General features: G+C 36.7%; 1 protein-coding gene across 1 annotated transcript in view; it reads right to left on the bottom strand.

Moving 5' to 3' along the window:
* Window positions 1-3975: 3975 nt before the first annotated feature.
* Window positions 3976-22826, bottom strand: part of WDR70 (WD repeat domain 70) — a 320082-nt gene continuing 301231 nt past the window's right edge. The window contains exons 17-18 of the mRNA XM_036736844.1: window positions 13945-14107; window positions 3976-4252 (exon numbers count right to left, since the gene is read on the bottom strand). Coding sequence (XP_036592739.1) covers window positions 4165-4252; window positions 13945-14107 — 251 coding nt within the window. The 3' untranslated portion in view covers window positions 3976-4164. The remainder of the gene's footprint in view (window positions 4253-13944; window positions 14108-22826) is intronic.

Genomic DNA, 22826 nt, shown 5'->3' with positions numbered 1-22826 from the left:
GTAGCAGCAGCAGTAGCAGCAGCAGTGGACCAACCTCTGGGGAACCCAACTTGTAAATATGAATATCCAGTTGGGGCAGTGGCCTCAGAGGGGATGCAACAGAATCATTAAAAACAGTTTAGTAAAAAGAAAAATCTGATAGCATGGCCATATCTGAAAGTATTTGGTATAGCTTATACCAGGGGTGGGCAACCTGCCGCCTCGAGGCCACATGTGGCCCTCTAGGTCCTCAAGTGCAGCCCTTTGACTGAATCCAAACTTCACAGCACAAATCCCCTTAATAAAAGGAGTTGTTCTATAAAACATGGACTCAGTCAAAAGGCCCCACCCAAGGACCTAGAAGGCCACATGTGGCCTTGAGGCTGAAGGTTGCCCACCCCTGGTCTATATGCACAGTCCCCTCCTTTTCTACCAAAAGGAAGAATGTTCATCATTTGCCTTCCAGGACCAAGACTGGACATTGATTTAATCTGAGATCATTCATCTATTAGTGTTATTTTCATCTACATTATTATAATCACCACAAATACTGTTCTCCTTACTTTGCTCAGCAACAATCCATAGAAATCTCCCTACATTTCTCCTGCTTGATGCTTTGTGGTGCAATGATATTTCATTATATTCATGCACAGCAACTAGCTCAGTCATTCCCCAATTGGCAGTTGCCTACTTTGTTTCTGGGTTTGTTGATTTTTTGGGTTTTTTTGCTACCACAAAAAAGTGTTGCTACATGACTATTGGGGATCTTTTAGTTTTTTTCTCTTTGGAGGTATATATGCCCAGTACTGGGATCACTGTGTCAAATGTATTAAAGTATAAAGACTTTTTTCACGTAATCTCAAATTGCTTTCCAGAACATTTAAACCAAGTTGCAGATCCACTATTAATGTATATGTGTATATGTATGTATGTATGTATGTTATGTTAGTATATATAATACCTATCTTTCCATACTCCCTTCAATAGTAATGACAGTTACCATTTATTATTAAGCTTACGAAGCGCTTCACGTACATCATCTCATTTCACCTTTACAGTAACTGGCAGGTGCTATTATCACCCCCATTTTACCGACTGATGAAATTGTGCCTATGGCCACACAGCATCACTACCTATTTCCACTTTTTTTAATCATCTTTGTCAATTTGATAGGTGTGAGGTGAAACCTCAGTTTCATAACAACTCTGTTACAAAGGTATAACTAGTATTAGACCTATTTTACAGATGAAGAAACTGAGGATCAAGGAGCTTGTGATTTGCCTAAGGTCACCCAATTAGCAAGATTTGAGATTCCAACTCAGGTCATTCGATTCTTGTCTAATGCTCTTTCTCTTATAACATAATGTGTTTGTCTTTGCTTAATGCAGTATATTCATGTTTTTTTCAAGTTTGATAAACCTCAGAAACCAAGGTAAGTTGAAACCAGTTCACACAAGAGGGCTCATTTGTTTGCTGGGGTAACAACTAAATAATTTGTGCAATAACACTCTGTCCCTGTTTTTTTGCATCGTGAGTGAATGTAATCAAGTCGAGTTTCTTCCTTCCCAAATCCTGATTGTACAAAATAGATATACATCTCTCTGACTTGATGAATCTGTGATTTCGTTAATTTGGGTGTTCTATCGATGTCCATCAAAAATCTTCTAGAGAAAGGTGTAACAAAACCAAAAGTAAAATAAAATTTTAAAAAATCTTCTAGATCTGAAGAGACAGGCTTCCAAAAGGTTTCATTACCATGCTAATGAAAAAGCCTCTGAAAATGTTAGGCTAGTCCTCAGGTAAGAAACACTAAATTTATCACTGGTGCCTTAGACAAAGTTGTTCCAATTTGGTAAATCTTTCTTGAACTTCTTTCTGTTCCACTCAGGCACCCAAGAGTCACTTTATACCACAAGGAGGCATTAGAGTTGTCTGTTTTAGTTATCAAAAACAATACTAACTGCTTGGTTCTGGAGCTACTTCAGGGAGTTCATGAGATCATCCAGTATTTTAGGGAGAGCAGTAGAGGAAAGACCCAAGGGAAGAAAACAGCAAGGTAAAAGCCGTCATGGTCAATAGGTCCAAAAACTATCTAATGTACTTAATTAAAAAGTAAAAAAAAAAAAAAGCAAACTAAGAAAAGTAGTGATGTAAATGTTTCGGAGTATATGGTATTTGTAAAAAAAAAAGAATAAAGTATGGGCGGAGTTTACACAACAGTTACACAGTTTCTAAAGGAGTGGTAGCTAGGAAGGAAGCTTTTAGAGGTGGGAGTGGGGAAGGAAGGGATTGTTGCCCATGGGCTGTGTAAATCTAGTCCTTAGGCCAGATCTCAATATAATCAGTACAATCTGAGAATAACTATCTTCCCCAGAAGAGTAATGTAATTAATAGAGAGGATGAGGAAGGGAAGGCTGAAATGTGCTGGTCAAATCAGGGAAGATCTCAGAGCCTGCAGAATAGCAGATCAGAAAGCTGTTAAATCAGCAGATGCTGGGGGTCAAGAATCCCATTATGTCCTCCCAAGGAGAATGTTAGATCCTCCAGAGCAGACTATTTAGTTTTCATCTTTGTATACCTAACCTCCAGCATGGTGCTTGGCATGTAGCAGGTGCTTAATAAATGCTTGCTGAATTGAACTGGGCTTGATTTTTCAATCTTCTCTGTGATAGGCAGCACAAATCTCCCAAATCTCGCATGTCTGGAGCAGTGTTACTAAATTCCAAGACAGGACTCTAGGAAGCAGTTGGCCTTGAAGACCCGACAAGAGGCTTCTCATAATGTAGCTGTAGTTAAGGTAGGTCTTCTTCATCTCCTCAGCTCCGTGGGAAGCTCCCTGAGGGCAGAGTTCATGGTTTATATGTACCTGAATTTCCCACAGTTCCTTGCACAGTGCAGGCAGTCAATAAGAATCTATTAAATGCCTGTGCCACCAAGTCACCAGGCAGCTGCTCCATGGTAAACCAAAATGGGTCAGCCCCAAAGAAGACGGACAGAATAATGTTTGAAGGGATCTAATGAAGTAACAAAAATAACAAACAACCCAAAGCAACGACTGACATTTATAAAGCACTTTGAGGTTTACAAAGCACCTGACATACAACACTCTAAGGCAGACACTGCTAGTATGAAGATCCTCATTTTATAGATGAGGAAACTGAGGCTTGGAGAGGTTAAATGACTTGACCGTGGATAAACAGCTAAGTAAGTTTCCAAGTAGGACTTGAACTCAGATCTTCCTGATTTCAAATTCTGCACTCTGTGCTTTCTGCCAGATGCCTCCCAGACAAAATGAGGCATTATACCTTCAGCCAGTCAGGAAAGGGATAAAAAGCCAGGTGCGGATCAATCCAAACCAGGGTAGACCAGAGGCAAGGATTCTTTTTATTTCAACGCCACTGGAAAAAGCAATGCTTATCTCAGCCTCACACTTCTCAGAAGATACCAACACTGATAAACTTGAAAATGAGGAGGAGATTACTTCCATTGACTAGATTAGGTTCTGAGTTTGACCTTTAGCCCTAGAGGCTAGAAGGGACCCTCTTTTTACTGTGCAGTGTAAAATGAAAATAGGATATTAAAATGAGTCAAAGGACAGGGACATAAATGTTTTTCAAACCAAAATCTTTATCGAATTAATGAACTCAGTCTAATAACTATTTGTAGAGGCATACAAATAACTTATGTGAAATTGTACAAAAAAGATGGACTTTTTTTTGAGGCAATCAGGGTTCAGTGACTTGCCCAGCATCCACAACTAATAAATGTCTGAGGTGGGATTTGAACTCAGGTCCTACTGACTCCAGGGCCAGTGTTCTATCCATTGCACCACCTAGCTGCCCGAAGATGGAGAATGTTAATTTCCATGTTATATCTCCTTGGCTTCAATTTGTCCCAAATAGAGGCAGCTGTGAAGTATGTAAAAATTTTCTCTGAAGATACAGAAACATTTATAGTAGTTGACTATTGCTTCCAGATAAAATGAAATACCAGGCATGGGTTAAGAATCTGCTTCTTTAATGAAAATAAATGGGTTTAATAAATGCAACAAAAATATTTGAGCACATAGCACAACTTAAAACAGTCACTACTGGTGTTAGGAATCAATATACTCATTTATTTGCAAAGAATTAAGAAAAAAAATTGGTCATCACTCCACTCCTCTCTGACCTCCAAATGGATTCTTCAAATTTTACGTTTTTTCCATTCTGGTTCATTCTTTGTTTCTTCGTCTTCAGATTCTACTTCTGCAAAAACAGTTTTAGGCTGAGTCCTAAAACAAAAGAGAAGGAAAGTAGTTTAGTTAGTGAGTACTTACTGAGCTCTCAACAAGATGCGGCTTTGTCCTTTTGGCCAAGTGCTAGAGAACGAATTAAAAAAAAAAGCCATCATTACTTCTGAATGATTAAATTCTTAGGTTTCTAACCACCAGAAGCAGGCGGGGGGATGGGGGGGAAGCGGGGAAGGGATCTGTAACGTTCAGACAAGGATTCACATCCCACAGTGTAATCTATGTTCCCCTAGTATAAAATGAAAATGTAATTTAAATACTGTGGAACCTCAACCACCCAACTTCTGAACCATCTGGAATCCAGGCAATTTGGTTCCATTTTGGGGACTGAAAGGAACTGGGGAATAGAGCTGACTAAGGAGTTGTCTAGAAAGTGAAGGTCATCAGAGCTAGAGCCACAGCAAGGCCTAGGCAGAAACTCCAACCAATCATTTGTATTTCTGTATAGCTACACTGTTCCAGTCTTGAATGGCTCTGCCATATGAAATTTTAATGTGCTGCAGAAGAAAGACTTAAATTAACTGTTTGTTTTGTTTTTTTTTTTTTAAATTAAACTGGTGTTTTAAAAATAAAGGATACTCTGCAGTTTTACAACTGCCAGAAAAAAAGACAATGGGGTTTCTGACCAGTTCAATGTATGGAAATTCTGAGACTTTGAGAAGACACTACTGTATAGTACTATGGTATAATAAATAAAATAATCTTCATGAGAACTTTCTATGCTTTATAATTAAGCTCAACTTCATGAAATTCTTGCCTATTATTAAATCAGAAAATGCCAGCTATTGGGATTTAAATAATATATACTTCAACATTTCCTCCATGGTTGATTAGTTCCTCCATTAAAAAGTCATTTTATATCTTGAAGGAAACAATTTTCAAAGGAAGCGTAAGTTTTTAAAGTTTAATTTTTAAAACCTTATACATTCAAACTATGGCTTAATTTCCTCAAGATGCTTCAAGAGTTCTACAAAGAATAATTACCTGGTTGTGTGAATGTATGCTCACATGCATGGCAAAACTTTCAATTTTATCTAAGTTTTACAAATATATACATTTTAAATATATACATGTGTTTTACAAATATATACATTTTATGTATAGTTTAAGGAGAGGGGGAAGAAAAGGTCACAATTCTGGATGACTTCTTACTGTTACTTTATTACTTTCAGAGAAGAAGCAAAATCCACCCACAACTCATGCTAATGCTACATGGCGTGAGTTGCAAACCAGAATTCCTGAGGAACATAGTAGCCAGTGGCCCGTCTCCATTCATACAAACCTGCCTGAAACCTAAGGGTCCCCCTCACAGAACAAGTTGGTTGTGCTACAGTTATGCTACCCTGAGATATCGCTATATGACATTTGAGTACAGGTCGAAAGACTAAAATTTAAAAAAAAAACCAGCTTCAGAATTTCATATGCTATGGTGCTACTAGATTACTAGAAAGCTGGATAGGTCAGCTTCCTTCCACAATACACTCAAGGCAGGTAAAATACATCTGTGACTTTTGGCAAGAACGCTGAATATTTAATTATGGGCAAACCTGTGCAGGAATGGCCTTGTCCAGTGTAAAATATACTTTTAAATTAAATATCTAGTTTCTAATGGGGAGAAAAAAGACATGATTTTCCCAAAGAGGGCAGAGAATGTCTCCACAAGCCAGGTTTAAATTTATTAAATTATTGAGACTATAATGAAACTGAAATGCTGCTTTTCTGGATATCACAATTAAATAGAAAAGAGAAATGGAGGTAAACCTAAAGGTAAGAAAGTGATTTAAGGACACTGATATTTCTTTTCATTTTCCTTCTGAAAACATATAATTATGGCATCAACTTTACAAATGGAGATCCATAAAAGATCAGGAAAATAATTTAGCATATAAAGTAATATATGCAGAAGTGTTTTATAATCACAATATATAAATAAAACTTATCAATATCAAATCAAGACTTTATAGAATCCTAGAACTACCATCTAGTACCTAGTACCTTAGAACTGGAATAATCTGCATTATATTTATTTAGTTTACTAATTTTTTGTCCATGTGAAACATATTCATTTTATAAATGAAGAAACTGAGGATTGGAATTATACAGGCACAGAATTAAACAGAATTAAAAAACTATTCTTCCCCTGGGGAATGTCTAAATTTGCCTCTCTGCCTAAAAGATGAATAACTTCCAAAAGCAAAAGAAAGAAATCTAGGTCTCACCAGTATAGTCACTGGCTACAAAAACAGATTTCTTTTCTTGTCTGAGGAAATGATTTGGTACAATGATCCTAAACATAATTCCTGTCCTATGAGTAATTACAATCTAATAAAGGAAACAAACACTGGTTAGACAATTAAACAAGCAGTGATGTTATATTATTATATATTATGTTATATATAATAGTATATATCATATAAATAATTAATATCACATATATCAGGCCACATGTTGTAGTCAAGAACTAGATTTGGAGTCAGAGGGCCAGAGTTCAAATCTTCTCTCTGCCACTCAGAAGCCATAAGATCTTGGGCAAGCAACTTAAGCATTCTAGGAGTTGGACTAGATGGTGTCTAAGTCCTTTCCAGTTATAAATCTATGAGCTCTAAAATGTAGGCAGGAGCTGACCTCAGATCGTACCACTTACAAGAGATTATCCATACAAACCCTAGTCCAATGTGCATTTGTTTATTCACTCATTTCCCTGGACTATTATTCAGCTGTTAAACCTCTTTTGTTGTTATTGTTGTCGTTCAGTCTGACAGCAACAACAAAACACATCGACAATCTTTGCTTCCCTTAATGGCTGCTGTGATTTCATAGGACTCAGTAGTTACAAGACATAGCTACAGAATAATGGTCAAAAGGGGACCTGAGTTAAGTGTGCAAAGCCTGCCTCTTGCATCTAATATAGCTAAGCCAAATTACTCAATTCCTCAGTTTTCTCATCTGTAAAATATGTATAATAATACATATTTGCAGTACCTATATCTCAGGGTGGTGGGGATCAAATGAGCTAAATACATGGAAAACCCTTCGTAAAACTTAAGTAGTACATAAATGTCAGCTATTATCATTATTATTAGATGATGCCCTCTACAAGTTACTTTTTAGATTTCTCAGTTCTATCAGGTATTTAATATGCTCTAAGTATCCATTCTAAAATCCCATTTACTGTTGGTCCTCAGGCTTGTTTGGAGAAAATGAGAGCCCCTTTTAACAAATAATCTCACAAAAAGTCTGAGAAAAAACCTACAAAATCACAACTATATATACAACATGCATATATACAACTATATATAAAGAATAAGCACACCCACCCTGCTGTTTTTACTTTTTTTTTTAAAGCATTCCACTGGTCTTGCAGAGTTATTTAAAACATCAATACATTCCCCCCACCCCCTTGCTATTGACTGACTGATAAAGTTTTAATTTAGGTCTTCTATGCTCACTTTCCTTTAGCATTTGGTCTACAATGAAACAGTCAAAATATTTTCAACTATAAATGAAAGTTCACAGATCAAATTCTTTTTAATCATCATTACTCATTTGATATGATTCATTCATAAAGTATAAAGCTAGCTTCAGGCCAATGGCAAGAATATGAGGGGGAATCCCTTGTATTATTATTCACAAGTATGTAAGTAGAAGCCACAGGCTTTCTTGGCTTAGGGCCCATTGTTTATTATAAAGAAAAACCTCAAAGTGCAAAGTCAATTATAGCCATGACTTGATAATCTGACACACTTGTTAACCCTATTAGGATAAATATGGACCAGATGAACTCTAACCTAGTCGTTACAATCACAGAATTATTCAAATGAAAGGGCTTGACAAAAAACCTGTAGTTTCAATAGTCTTTTCTATTCAACATCAAATCAAAGATGACTACTGTTAAACGTAAGAAACACTTGAAAAAAATGAAAAGAAAAAAAGATTTTTCTAGATAAAGAATTTTCCATTTTCTTTATGTTTCTTTTTTTTTCTTTTGGAGGGGGGAAGGCAGGGCAATTAGGGTTAAGTGACTTGCCCAAGGTCACACAGCTATTAAGTGTGTCAAGTGTCTGAGGCCAGATTTGAACTCAGGTCCTCCTGACTCCAGGGCTGGTGCTCTACTCACTGTACCACCTAGCTCCCCCTTTCCATTTTCTTTATAAAAAAATAATATGGAAAACAGATAGGTACAAAAAGAGTAATCCCCCTCACCTCCTACCCAGAATTATACAAGTGAAAGTTCAAAGACTTTTTTTAAGGATAAAATGAAGTGGGAGAGATGGAAACTAAGGGAAGGGGAGAAGAACCCAGGAGCCCTGTGAAGAATCCTAGGAATAAGGAATAAGCTCCCAAACTGCCAGCAGCCACCTGATCACCAAAGTGAAAATACGCTAGACTGATAAGCCAATTAGATTTGAAGAATACAACATACATTTTTGGAAACCTTAACTGGCCATTTACAACAGGCAAAATTATGTATTATAAAACTTTTATAATAGCTAGTATTGTGCATTTGGCAACGTGTACAGCCTTATTAATCAAGTGTACATTCCTTTACATAATAGATATGTTTTTGAAAGTGTGCACAGACTGCATTTTAAAAAAATGAATGCTGTGTAAAACACCTTGGGGTCAGGAGGAAGGAAGAAAGGGAATGGATTATTATTTGAAGCAAGCCTGTGGTGAATCCTTTAGTACAACTGAGGGTGTTTCTACAAACTTTTGTAAAGTTTGGATTTTGGACTGAGACACACTTAAGGCTACCAGTGAAATATTGCCTGTGCCTGAAGTATACTCTACTTAAGGCACAAAGAGTACAGGAACACACTGGGTAAAGACAACCAACATAGCTAAAGCAATTTTCTTTCTCCACTGTGTATGTCTCGTATACACATACACAACGTGTATTAAAATTTTGCCCTTACCCCATACGGCTTTACATGGGGTACTCTGAAAGTAATGATGATATTTTCGTGCATGTGTGTTTATAGATTCTGTGTCAGAAAGGATATGCATATTGAAAATTAAATTTACTGAACCAGCAATAATGGCAGCATATTTGGCATGAAGACTCACCATCTACTGACAGAGCTGTCAAGCTTGGCAGGCAGCTGGCAATCTTCCAAGCTCCCACACACACATCTATCCCTGTCTGGTGTGTAAGCTAATAGCATTCTGGACCTACATCCTGCCCACTCCTTGGCTAGCTCCTTTTTTTTTCTCCCTCCAGCAACATCTTTTAACAAGAAACTGTAACTAAATCTGCCCACGTGTGGTTGAATGAGAGCCTTCTGTGATCCTGCTGTGTTTTAAAACTTTCATGGCTATTACATTGCCAGTGTCAGGAATGAAATCTAATATCCAATCAATGAAATTAAAGGGCCCAAACACACTGGCTGAGTTATCAGCATTAGAAAATTTAACAGTGTTGAAGCATGTGCCACATTTAGGCATGTACAGGCAAATAAAACATAATTATGCTTTTTTTAAAAAAAAATGAAAAAGCAGTCCCTATTAAATCTACATTTCATCATCATCAGCAGAGTCAATTGCAGTGAAGAAAAACAACCAGGCATACATTCTCGATTACAGTGACCTTTAAAAAAAGATCCTTTTAAACACTAGCTTCCCTTCAAACACTTTGCCACTTGGCAGTAAACTGTATACTCTAGCAGGTGAACAGAAGAGAAAGAGCCAAGGCTGGCTAACCAATGGCTGTGTTGTGTACAGTGCAATGGGCTTAGGAAGAAGAGCTCAATAAATGTTAGGGCATAAATTCAGGGCCTCTGAAGGGGGTCTGAGCAAAAGGAAGAAGTATATAGGGATGTACATTTAACACAACGAACAGACACATGCCCTGCCAACATCTCAAACTCTCTATGACCAAAAGAAAACTTACAACTTCCCTCAAAACCCACCCATTCTTCCAGGTTCCAATTTTTCTCGATGGCACCACCCATCCCAGTCACCCAGACTCAAAACCTTAGAGCTAAATCAATTCAATTAAAGCAACAAAGGTTTATCAACCCTTTATTACATGGCAGACACTTGGATATAAAGACAAAAATGAAATAATCGCTGCTCCCAAGGAACTTAGATTCTACCAGAGGGAAGTAATGTGTAATTAGATGGGCAAGTACAAAATACAGACCAAATATATACAAAGTGATTTCATGGTGGTTTATGGACAGCACTAAAAATTGGAGGAATCAGGAAAGATCTTTTTCAGAAGGTGGCAACCAAATTGACCCTTGAAGGGTTACAGGGATTTCAAGAGGCTGAGGTGTAAGAGAGCATTCCAGGGTGACTGCCAAGGGGCAAAATCACAGAGTGGGACATGGAAATATATGGGGAAGACCAAGTCCTGTAGGCCAGTTTTCCTGGAATATACAGTGTGTTAAGAGTGAGCAACGTGAAATAAGTTTAGATAAAAAGGTTGGAGACAGATTATGAAAAGCTTTAAACACCAAAAAGCAAACTTTGTATTTTTTTTATCCCAGAGGCAAGGAAAGGCTGATTTCTTTATAGAGACAAAAGCAAAGAAGGAAAAAAAAATGAGAGAAAGTAAAGAGTAGAATGGAGTATGGAGGGAGGGAAAGAGGGAATTCACAATGCATTGCCTCTATTTTTTTTTCAGTAGTAGAAAGTGAGGTCCTTTGCTATAGGGGTGGGAGAGGGAAAGGAAGGGGAAGAGGGAGAGGGAGATGGTATAGGAAGTCTGGGGAGCGAACAGTTGTAATAATCACTGTGAAGACAACAAAGGGATCATCATGTGACTACAAAGGTTTAGTTAAGATTAGTTAACAACTCTGTGGTGAACCAGGGATCTATCCTGGGACTTCTTACCTCTTCTCTATCTCTTGGCTAATTTCACCAGTTCCGACAGGTTCAACTATCCCAGTCCCGCTCTTAAAATTCACTTCTGGATCACAGACTGCCTAATGGATATCTGCAACTATATGTTTCAGAGGCATTTCAAACTCAATACACTTTCAACTCTTCTCTCTTCCTCACTCCTCATAAGCACTCAGTCTTTTCAATTTCATGTCCACATATACCTTAGTTCAGTCCTTTTCTCTCTATTCACATAGCCATCTAGTTTAGGTCCTGATAACCCCTCACCTGGACTTCACTGCAAAGGTCTCTTAAGTAGTCTTTCCCCTTCCTCTCTGTCTCCTCTCTAAACTAGCCTCCACATAGCTGCTTTATAAAAGCTTGTAGGTATTTAATAAATGCTTGTTGATTAATTAAATTGTACCCAGTTGGCATGGTTGTATGGTTTTCTCCAGGAGCAATCAGCAGCACACAAGCATAAGTAAAGAAGGTGGGTGATGTAAGTAATTCATGGTTGAGATTTGGCAAGGTGTGACTGACAAGAGGACAAAGGATTAAGTGATTCAGGAATAAACAGATGATGGTATGTGTCTACACTGGGCAACAAGGGTGAAACTAATAAGAGAGGGAAGCAGAATCGGAGTGGGGAAACAGGCTAGGAGAACCAGAAGGCATAGAGAGATTAATGGTGAGCAGGCTACATTATGAATGAAGAGTTGCATGTCAGAAGTGGAGAAATTGCACTATTATGTACTCCCATAACCTGCCATTCCACTCAAATTCCTTATATTTCTATTAATGGCATCGATATATTCCCAATTGTTTAGGCTCAAAACCACTTCTGGCTCTTCCCTCTCCCTTACTCACAATATTCAATAAATTGTTGAATCTTCTCCCTCTCCTACTTGACCTCTCCCTATGTCTCTCTTTCTCTCTTTACCCCCCCCCTTTCTTTTCTTCTCTCCTCCTTTCCTTCTCCCTCTCTCCTTCTTTCCACTCATGTGGGTCCCATCCTGGTTTGGGCCTTTATCACTTCTTTACCTAGAATGTTGTAATAGTTTCCTAACCAGTCTCCCTATTCATCCCTTCTAAAAATCATTGTTTACATAGCTTCCAGGATAATATTTTAGTGCATAGGTTTGAAAATGCTATTTTTCAGCTTGGACCCTGAATGACTCTATATTCTGTAGGATACCAACCCTTAGCCAGGTATTGAAAGCTCCTCCACAATCTTGCTCCAACCTTTCCAACCTTATTTCACACTATTGTCCTGTATGCAGTCTCACATCACTCAGATGCCTTCTGCCACTTTCCTCCTTCACCCATAGTTCACATGGGTGCCAAGGCAAAACCCTCTCCATGCACAAGTGATCCCATTTCATCCCCTCTCTAGGAGATTGCCCCCTCTGTCATCCTCACTTTCTCATTTATATTTAATCTCTTGTCTACGAGCTGCTTCCCTACTGCCTACAAACGTCCATGTCTCCCCCAACCTCAAGAAACCCTCACTTGACTCACCTATCCCCATTATCGTCCCATACATCTCCTTTTTTTGTGTGATTAAACATTTTGAGAAGGCTGTCTACAGAGGCATCTACTTCCTTTCCTTTCACTCTTTTTAATAACTGAACAGTTTGGCTTCAGACATCATCATTCAACTGAATGTTACTAACAGTTTCTTAATACCTCAATGTAATAGCCTTGTTTCAATCCTCACCTTTCTTGACTTCTCTGTAGCCCAACACTGTCAATCATCTTCTCCTCCTTGATACTCTCTTCTCCCTAGGTTTTTGGGACACCATTCTCTCCTGGTTCTCCTCAAACCTATCTGACAGCTCCTCTTTAGTCTACTTTATCAGATCTTCAGCCAGGTCATATTGCTAACTGTGGATGTCCCACAGAGTTCTTTTCTGATCCTTTTCTCTTCTCTCTCTATATTATTTCAATTGATAATCTCATAAGTTCCCATGGATCCAATGATCATCTTTATGCTGATGACTCTCAAATCTATTTATCCAGCCCTAATCTCTCTACTGACCTCCAGTCTCACATCTCCAAACGCCTACTGAATATCTCAAATTGGATGTCCCATAGACATCTTAAACTCTTCACATCTAGAACTGAATTCATTATACTCTCCCCCGCCCCAAACCTCCACTCTTCCTTACTTCTCTATTAATATTGAGGGTACCACTATCCTCTTGGTCATCCAGATTTACAATCTAGGTGTCATCCTTAAGTCCTGATTTTTTTTCATTCCCCGCCCCCGCCCCCCCATATCCAATCTGTTGCCAAGGTCTGCCCATTTTACCTTTGGAACATCTCTTGAATATGACCCCTTCTCTCCTGTGGCACTGCTACCACCATAGTGCCTATCCTCATCACCTCACACCTAGATTACTGCCAGAGCCTGCTGGTCAGCCTACCTGCCTAAAGCCTCTCTGCACTTCAGTGAATCCTCCACTCAGCTGTTAAAAATGTTCTTCCTAAAGTGTAGGTCTGATCATATCACCACCCCAACTCAATAAATTCCAGTGGCCTCCTTCACTCTGAGGATCAGATATAAAATCCTGTGTTGGGTGTTCAAATTCTTTCATAACCACACACCCCTACCCACATTTCCAGTCTTCTTACACCTTACACTCCACATTTCATTTATAAAAAGCACTTTTAGCATCTCCTGAATCAAACATAAGGTCATCAAGTTGATGAATGATGGCTATGGATACGGTTTTCCATGCTTAAACATATTATGATAAAGAAAGGAGTACAATGGTGCCCAAAAGCCTATTTGCACATGGCAAACTCTAACTTGTTTTTAAAAACAAAAACGACAAACTAGTCCTTACTTGGAATATGCTGGAGCAACCCAGTATGGGTTATCCTCAGCTTCCTTTGCGTGCCGTAAAATGGCTTCCCGGGGATTGCTGTCGTCAGTCTTATCCAGAGCAATGTTTTTCACTATGTATGATGACAAGGTTCCTCCATGGGTTCCGACTCTACCACCACGACCTGTTTCAGTGCAAAGAATAAAATTAAGAACTGAATTAGAGACATGCGCACCCGGGCAATCCCAGTACATTCTGTACTTTTAGCAGTTTATTTATCCAGCGCTATTTGATAAGATTGAAAAGTGTTTAGAGTGGGTTCCACAAGTGGCCTGTTGATTGAATTATGATATGCTGAGAAAGGGTGAGTCGGCCTATGAACTCCATGGTGACCTGATTTCCATATTTCTCAGTGGAATGAACTTTCCATCACATGGAGTATCTTCAAATATTAGATGTTTCAATATTATGTATATTAATTCCAAATCACACTGGCTTTGTTTCCTATGTTAAGGCAGTATGTGCTATTTTAGTAGGTCCCTATTGGCTTTAACTTAGAGTGATCATGAAAATAAAAGGAAAAAAATTTCAAGCTCCTCATGACATATACAAACATAAAGATAATTTTTCACAATTCTCCTTAATTATCCCTATTAACAAGTTTTAAAAAATCATAACATTTCAATTTTATTTAAATTAGGCTAAATTCAAGTTGATATATCCAAGGTTAGGCTATTTTTACTTCTCAGTTGTTAAATGTATACCATAGTATACACTGTCAATGTTGTTAGGGAAAACACTGCTTTCTAAGTATGTTCCAGATGGCTGATAAAATTGAAATTTAATTCAATTCAAAATCAAATTAAACTTAAGAAAAAAAACACCTCAAAGTGAAACTCACCACTATATTTCTGAGTACCTAATACATGCAAGGTTTTGAGGTAAAAACCAAAGCAACTAAGAGATGGAAGGGATCTCAGGAACTTTCTGAAACAATTTATAATTAAGAATCCTTTGTACAATACATGCGACAACCGGTCATTTTGTTTGAAGACTTCTAGGAGGAGAAAGGAAGGTGGCATGGAACCCTTCCCAAGACAGACCATTCTACTTTAAGGCTTCTCTAACAAACAGGCAAATCTTCCTTATACTTAGCCTAATTCTGCCTCTCTGAAATTTCCACTGCCCTCTGGGGTTAAGAAAGACAAGTCTAATCCAGTTTTCATACAACTAAGATTCAAATACTTGAACGCATCTATCATGTCCCTCACTGAGTCTTCTCTTTTTGAGGCTAAATAGCCCTAGTTTCTTCAACCAATCTTCTAATGGCATAATGTTGAGGTCTTTCACCATTCTGGTTGCCTTCCTCTAGAAATCCTTGAGCTTATCAATGTCCTTCCTAAACTATGCATCCCAGAAATGAATGCACTATTACACATGAATGCAGTATAACACATGAATTTTGATGACGGCAGAATACAGTGTAAATGCCATCTCTTTAATCATGGGCACTATTTCCTTCTTAATATTGTCTAAGATTGGACTAGCTTTTTTTTTTTTTGGAGTGGAGAGAGGAGGAAAGGGGAGTGTGAAAGATTCAAAGCTTACAACCTCATTAGGGAAGTCAAGACACACATAAAAAAGAAGTAACAAAAAATTATTGGAATAATAATTGAAGACAACTATAGAGAAGATGTCATAAGGCAATATATGATTAGTTGGCCAAGTTGACTTTAAAAAGACAACTACAAATAAAGAAAAAGAACATAACATGTTGAGAAATTTAAACTCCTAATCTTAGCACTCAAAGTCTTCCACAATCTTACTCTGTCCAGTCCAGGGGTAGGGAACCTGCTGCCTCGAGGCCACATGTGGCCTTCTAGGTCCTTGGGTGTGGCTTTTGACTGAGTCCAAGTCTGACAGAATAAATCGTTTTATTAAGGGGATTTGTTCTGTGAAGTTTAGATTCAGTCAAAGGGACACACTTTGGTGTGTCTTATCTGATACTACTCCCATTTATATATCCTATACCTGATCAAACTGTACTACCCTCTGCCCCCTCTCCATGTCTTTGTTATATCTTCCTCTCTCCTTCCTTTCCCACCTCTCTATCTGTTGAAAATTGCTGCCTTTCTGTAAGGTTTCTATATCAGATTCCATTCTCTCCAAGAAATCTTTTCTGGATGCCACCAGGTGAAAGATATCTCTCTCCTCAAATTTTTCATAATACTTTGCCTGGCTCTCCTTTACATCTCTCACATTATATTTTGTGTCATACTCCTTTGTGTATATGTTTTATCTACTGCTTTTAAACTGTGTACTCCTGGAACATGAGAACTGCTTTTCATTTTGTATCCGCAGGACCCATTACAGAACCCTGCACATATGAGGAGCTTAATAACGATTTCTTGAACTGAACTGGATAAGGAAGGTTTTACATAAAAGGTAGGATTTGAACTGGGTCTTGAAGAATGGATAGGACTTGTATAGGCAGATAGAAGGGAGTTCAATAACATTCATCTGAGTTACAACTGGACATAATGGTAGGAAAGGGTAATGTTTGTGGGTGGACAGAAATTAGTAAATCAATTTGATCCAAGCAAAAGATTCAGCAGGGGTCAAGAAGAGATTAAGCTGCAAGCAGATTGGCTTTAGATAATAGAGAACTTTGTAATAACTTATATTTTATAAATTTAGAATTGGCTCAAAGAGGGAATGAAATACATTCTCAGTTGGATATAGACATCTCTCTTACACTATAAGGAATTAAGACGTAAAGGATAGGGAGAAGTGGGAGAGGGGAATGGGAGGAGGGAGGGAATATCAGGGGAGGCTGGTGGTCAGAAGGAAAACACTTCTAAGTTAGGGACAGAGTGAAAGGCGAGAAAGAAGGGTAAACGGGAAAAACAAGATGGAGGGAAATATACATATAGTTATCATAACTGTAAATGTGAATGGAATGAACTCACCCATAAAACAGAAGCAGATATCAAGATACATTAAAAACTAGAATCCTACAATATGCTGTTTACAAGAAATACATTTGAAGCACAGAGACACACACAAAATAAAGGTAAGGAGCTGGAGCAGAATCTGTTATGCTTCAGCTGAAATAAAAAAAAAGCAGGGGTAGCAATCATGATCTCAGAAAAAACAAAAGCAAAAAAAGATCTAAATAAAAGAGATAAGCAAGGAAATTATATTTTGCTAAAAGGTATAATAGACAACGAAGTAATATCTATACCAAACATATATGCGCCAAATGGTATAGCATCTACATTTTCAGAGAAGAAATTAAATAAGTTACAGGAGGAAATAGACAGTAAAACTATACTAGTGGGGAAACCACAACTTTGCCCTCTCAGAACTAGATAAATCTAACCAAAAAATAAACAAGAAAGAAGTTAAGGAGGTGAACAGAATTTAGAAAAGTTAGATATAATAGACCTCTTGAGAAAACTGAATGGGAATAGAAAGGAATATACCTATTTTTCTCAGCAGTACATGGCACCCACACAAAAACTGACTATGTATTAGGGCATAAAAACATCACAATGATCTGCAAAAAGCAGAAATATTAAATGTATCCTTTTCAGATAAAAATGCAATAAAAATTACATTAAATAAAGAGTAGTGAAAAGATAAATCAAAATTAATTGGAAACTAAATAATTTTATTAAATTAAATAATATTAAATTAAATTAAACAATGGGTCAAAGAACAAATTACAAAAACAATTAATAATTTCATTAAAGAAAATGACAACAATGAGACAACATTCTAAAACTTGTACATGCAACAAAAATAGTACTTAGAAGAAAATTTATATCTCTAAACGCTTACAACAATAAAATAGAGAAAGAGCAAATCAATGAATTGGGCAAGCAACTAAAAAAAATAGAAAAAGAACAAATTAAAAATCCCCAAATTAAAGACCAAATTGGAAATCCTGAAAATTAAAGGAGAGATTAAAAAAACTGAAAGAAAACCATAGAACTAATAAATAAAACTAGAAGCTGGTTTTATGTTAAAAAACCAAACAATAAAACAGAAAAACCACTGGTTAATTTGATTTTAAGAAGGGAAAAAGAAAATCACATTACCAGTATCAAAAATGAAAGAGGTGAATTTACCACCAATAAAAAAAGAACTTAAAGCAATTATTAAGAGCTATTTTACCTACCCATATGCCAATAACTCTAACAATCTAAGTGAAATGGATGAATGTTTACAAAAATAAAAATTGTCGAGACTAACAGAAAAGGAAATAGAATATTTAACCCTACCTTAGAAAAAAAATTGAACAAACCATCAATGAACTTGCTAAGAAAAAGTCCCCAGGGCCAGATGGATTCACAGTGAATTCTACCAAGCATTTAATACCAATACAATATAAACTATTCGGAAAAAATGGATGGAGTTCCTACCAAATTCCTTTATAACAAATATGGTGCTGATACCAAAATCAGGAAGAACAAAAACTGAGAAAGAAAACTATAGACCAATTTTCCTAATGAACATTGATGTAAAAATTTTCAATAAAATACTACTAAAGAGATTACAGCAATATATCACAAATATCATACACTATGGCCAGGTGAGATTTATACCAGAATGCAAGGCTGGCTCAATATCAGGAAAACTATAGCCATAATTGTGTATATCAATAACAAAACCAAAATTGATATGATTATTTAAATAGATGCAGAAAAAGACTTTGACAAAATACAACACCTATTCCTTTTATAAACACTAAAGAACACATGAATAAATGGAGCTTTCCATAAAATAAGTACTAGCTATCTAAAACCAGTAGCAAGCATTATCTGTAAAATATAAGCTAGACGCCTTCCCAATAATAAGATCAGGGGTGAAGCAAGTATGCCCATTGAGGCCACTATTATTCAATGTTGTTCTAGAAATGCTAGCTATATATTCTACCTGAGCTAATCTATGTATTCAATGCCATCCTAATTAAATTACCAAAAAAATTATTTTATTGAACTAGGAAAGATAACAAAATTCATTTGGAAGAACAAAAGGTCAAGAATATCAAAGAAATTAATGAAAAAAGAAAATAAAGGTAACAGTACCAAACTTTAAACTATATTATAAGGCAGTAATTACCAACACTATCTAGTACTAGCTAAGAAATAGAAAGGTAGATCAGAGGAACAAAAAAGACATACATACATAGTAGTAAATGATTATAGTAATTTTGTGTTTGACAAATGTAACAATTTAAGTTATTGGGATAAGAATTCACTATTTGGTTAAAAAAAAATTTGTTGGGAAAAGTGGAAAGCAGTCTGGCAGAAAATGGGTGTAGACCAATATTTTATAGTACTTACCAAGATAAGGTCAAAATAAATACATGACTTAGATATAAAGGGAGATATCATAAGGAAGTTAGATGAACCTGGAACATATTATCTATCAGACTTATGGATAGGCAAAGAATTTATGAATAAACAAGAGATAGAGAGCTTTGTGAGATGCAAAAAGATAATTTTGATTACATTAAATTAAAAAGGATGTGTGCAAATACAACCAATGTAACCAAGATTAGAAGGAAAGCAGAAATTGGAGGAAAAATTTTATAGACAGTTTCTCAGATAAAGGTCTCATATCTCATATATGCAGAGAACTTTGTCCAATTTATAACAATATGAGTCAATCCTCATGTAACAAATGGTCAAAGGATATGAACAGATAGTTTTTGGATGAAGAAATGAAAGCTGTATATAGTCTGAAAACAATTTTGAGATACTAGCTCACACCAATCAGATAGGCTAAAACAACAGACAGGGAAAATGAAAAATGTTGGGGGGGATATGGAAAAATTGAGACACTAATATACTGTTGGTGGAACTGTGAAGTGATTCAACCATTTTGGACAACAATCTGGAATTATGCCCAAAGAGTTATTAAACTGTGTATACCTTTTGACTCTGTAACACCTGTCTAGGTTTAGGTCTATTTCCAAAGGTGATCAGGAAAAAGGAAAAGAACCTATATGTTCTAAATTATGTATAGCAACAATCTTTGTGGTGACAAAGAAATGGAAATTGAGGGGATGTCCATCAATTGGGAATGGCTAAACAAGTTGTGGTATATTACTGTGACAGACTACTACTGTGCTATAAGAAATGATGACCTGGTTGATTTCAGAAAAACATGTTAAGACTTGCATGAAATAATGAGTGAAATGAGCAGAACTAAGACAACGTTGTACACAGTAACAGTAATGCTGTTTGAAGAACAATTGTGAACAACCAAGTTATTCTGAGTATTATAAATACTCAAATCAACTACAAAGCACCAATGAGGGAAGATGCTATCTACCTCCAGAGAAAGAACTGATAAGTAGAAGTATGCACACTATCATTTTATATATATTTATATATCTGTGTTAAATGGTGGCCTTCTTTAGTGCAGGGTGGGAAGGAACAGTTCAGAATTTAAAATGGAACAAAAAATAAGCAAACTTTAAAAAAAGAAATGCTAGCTATAGCAATAAGAGAAGGAAAAAAATTGAATAGATTAGAATAGGTAATGAGTAAATAAAACTATTACTCTTTGCAGATGATATAATGGTATAATTAGAGAATCCTAGAGAATGAACTAAAAACTAGCTGAAATAATTAACAACATTTCTATATAGTATCAACAAAGTCTAAGACCAAGATACAGAAAGAAAAATTCCATTTAACTGTAGATAATATAAAATACTTGGGAGTCTACCAGCCAAGAAAATTCAGGAACTATATGAACACACTTTTCACATACAAATAAAGTTAGATCTAAACAATTGGAGAAATATTAGTTGTTCATGGGTAAGCTGAGCCAATATAATTAAAATGACAGTTCTACCTAAATGAATCTACTTATTTAGTGCCATACCAATCAAACTACCAAGAATTATTTTACAGAGCTAGAAAAAATAACAATAGCATTCATCTGGAAGAAGAAAAGGTCAAGAATATCAAGGGAATCAATGAAAAAAAATGTGAAAGAAGGTGGCCTAGATGTAACAAATCTGAACCTGTATTATAAAGCAGTAATCATCAAAACAACCTGGGACTGGCTAAGAAATGGAGTGATGGATCAGTGGAATACATTACGTACACAATACATTGTAGAAAATGACCATAGTAATTCGGTGTTTGATAAACCCAAAGATTCAAGATTTTGACCAAAAAAAAAAAAACCCCAACAAAACAAAACTGGGAAAACTTGAAAGCAGTTTGGCAGAAATTAGATATAGACCATCATCTCATACCATATACCAAGATAAGGTCAAAATGGGTACACGATTTAGACATAAAGTGTGATGCCATAGATCAAGCCTGAACAACATGTATCTTGTGCAGGCCTGTTTCTCATTTTCTACATTTTTTACTGGCCACCTGAAATCCTTTTATAGGCTGCAAGAGCCCATGGGCCGAAATTTGTACAGGCCTGCCATAAGTAAATTAAGGGAGTATGGAATAGCACAACAATATTCCATTAGAATCATATACCATAACTTGTTCAGACATTCCCCAGTTGATGGGCAATCCCTCAATTTCCAGTTCTTAGCCACCACAAAAAAGAGTTGCTATAAACCCTTGTAGAAATAGGTTCTTTTCCCCTTTTTTGGACCTCTGTGGAATACAGACCTAGCAATGGCATTGCTGAATACAAGAGTATGCATGGTTTTATAGCTCTTTGGACATAGTTCCAAATTGCTCTTCAGAATGGTTAGATCACTTCACAACTCCACCAACAGATCTACGGATGAGGAAAGAATTTAGGACTAAACACAAGGTAGAAAACATTACAAAATATAAAATGGATAATTTTGATTATATTAAATTAAAAAGGTTTTGCACAAACAAAACCAATGCAACCAAAATTAGAAGGAAAGCAGAAAACTGGGCAAAAATTTTTTTATAGCAAGTATCTCTGATAAAGGCCTCATGAGTCAAAATTATAAAAATACTAGTGATTCCCCAATTAATAAATGGCCAAAGGATATAAACAGGCAGTTTTCAAACAAAGAAATCGAAGCTATCTATAGTCATATGAAAAAATGCTCTAAATCACTGTTGATTAAAGAAATGCAAACCAAAACAACTCTGAGGTACCACTGGACCTTAAGGACCATTATACTTTTCCATCTGTCTTGTAGCTGAAGCCTGCCTTGTATTAGAATATATTAGAACTTGAGCAAAGCAGGGACTTTCTTGCTTTTCTATTTTCATCTTCATCACTTAAGACAATGCTTTGTACATAATAAGCACTTAATAAATTTTCCTTTATTTATTCTTTTTAAAAACTATTTCCCCATGTAACAGCAAGCACCCTGGCACACCCAGGATGGCCTGCTAGCACTGGTTCTTTGATCTGCTTTTCTAAAAGGAAAGACTACTGTAATCTAACATATATAAATCATTCACTAGTTCAGGGGAAAAGGACAGCACCCTGAATGTGGAGAAAATACAAGCAGAGAAATTAGCACAAAGATCAACAGACAGGGCTCCAGCTGTCTAAACACAGCAATACAACCACCTACATATACCACTGGATCGGGGAAGCACCACTACATCTGAGTAGTCGGTGGGACTCTTAACAAATGGCTACTCAGACACCCATCCAGGGAATCAAAAGGTCCTTCTCATGAGCAAGCCCCCAAAGCAAAATAGCACCACAGAATATATATACACTTTTGGCTAATAGGCTCAGAGCCAGAAGGCATCACAACCCTCCTGACTCAGTGCCTAATTAGCTTAGTACCAAAACGTGTGAAAGCCTTCCTACAAGCAAGTCTCCCCTAAGCAAGCTTCCCTTTTAAGCAAGTTCCTCTCCTAATGGGCTCTATGTGACTCAGGATGTATCACAGCTGGGCCAGAGCTCAAAGT

This window comes from Trichosurus vulpecula, chromosome 1, assembly GCF_011100635.1.
Source record: "Trichosurus vulpecula isolate mTriVul1 chromosome 1, mTriVul1.pri, whole genome shotgun sequence".
NCBI classification, from domain to species: Eukaryota; Metazoa; Chordata; class Mammalia; order Diprotodontia; family Phalangeridae; genus Trichosurus; species Trichosurus vulpecula.
This window is presented reverse-complemented; position numbering and strand designations above follow the sequence as displayed.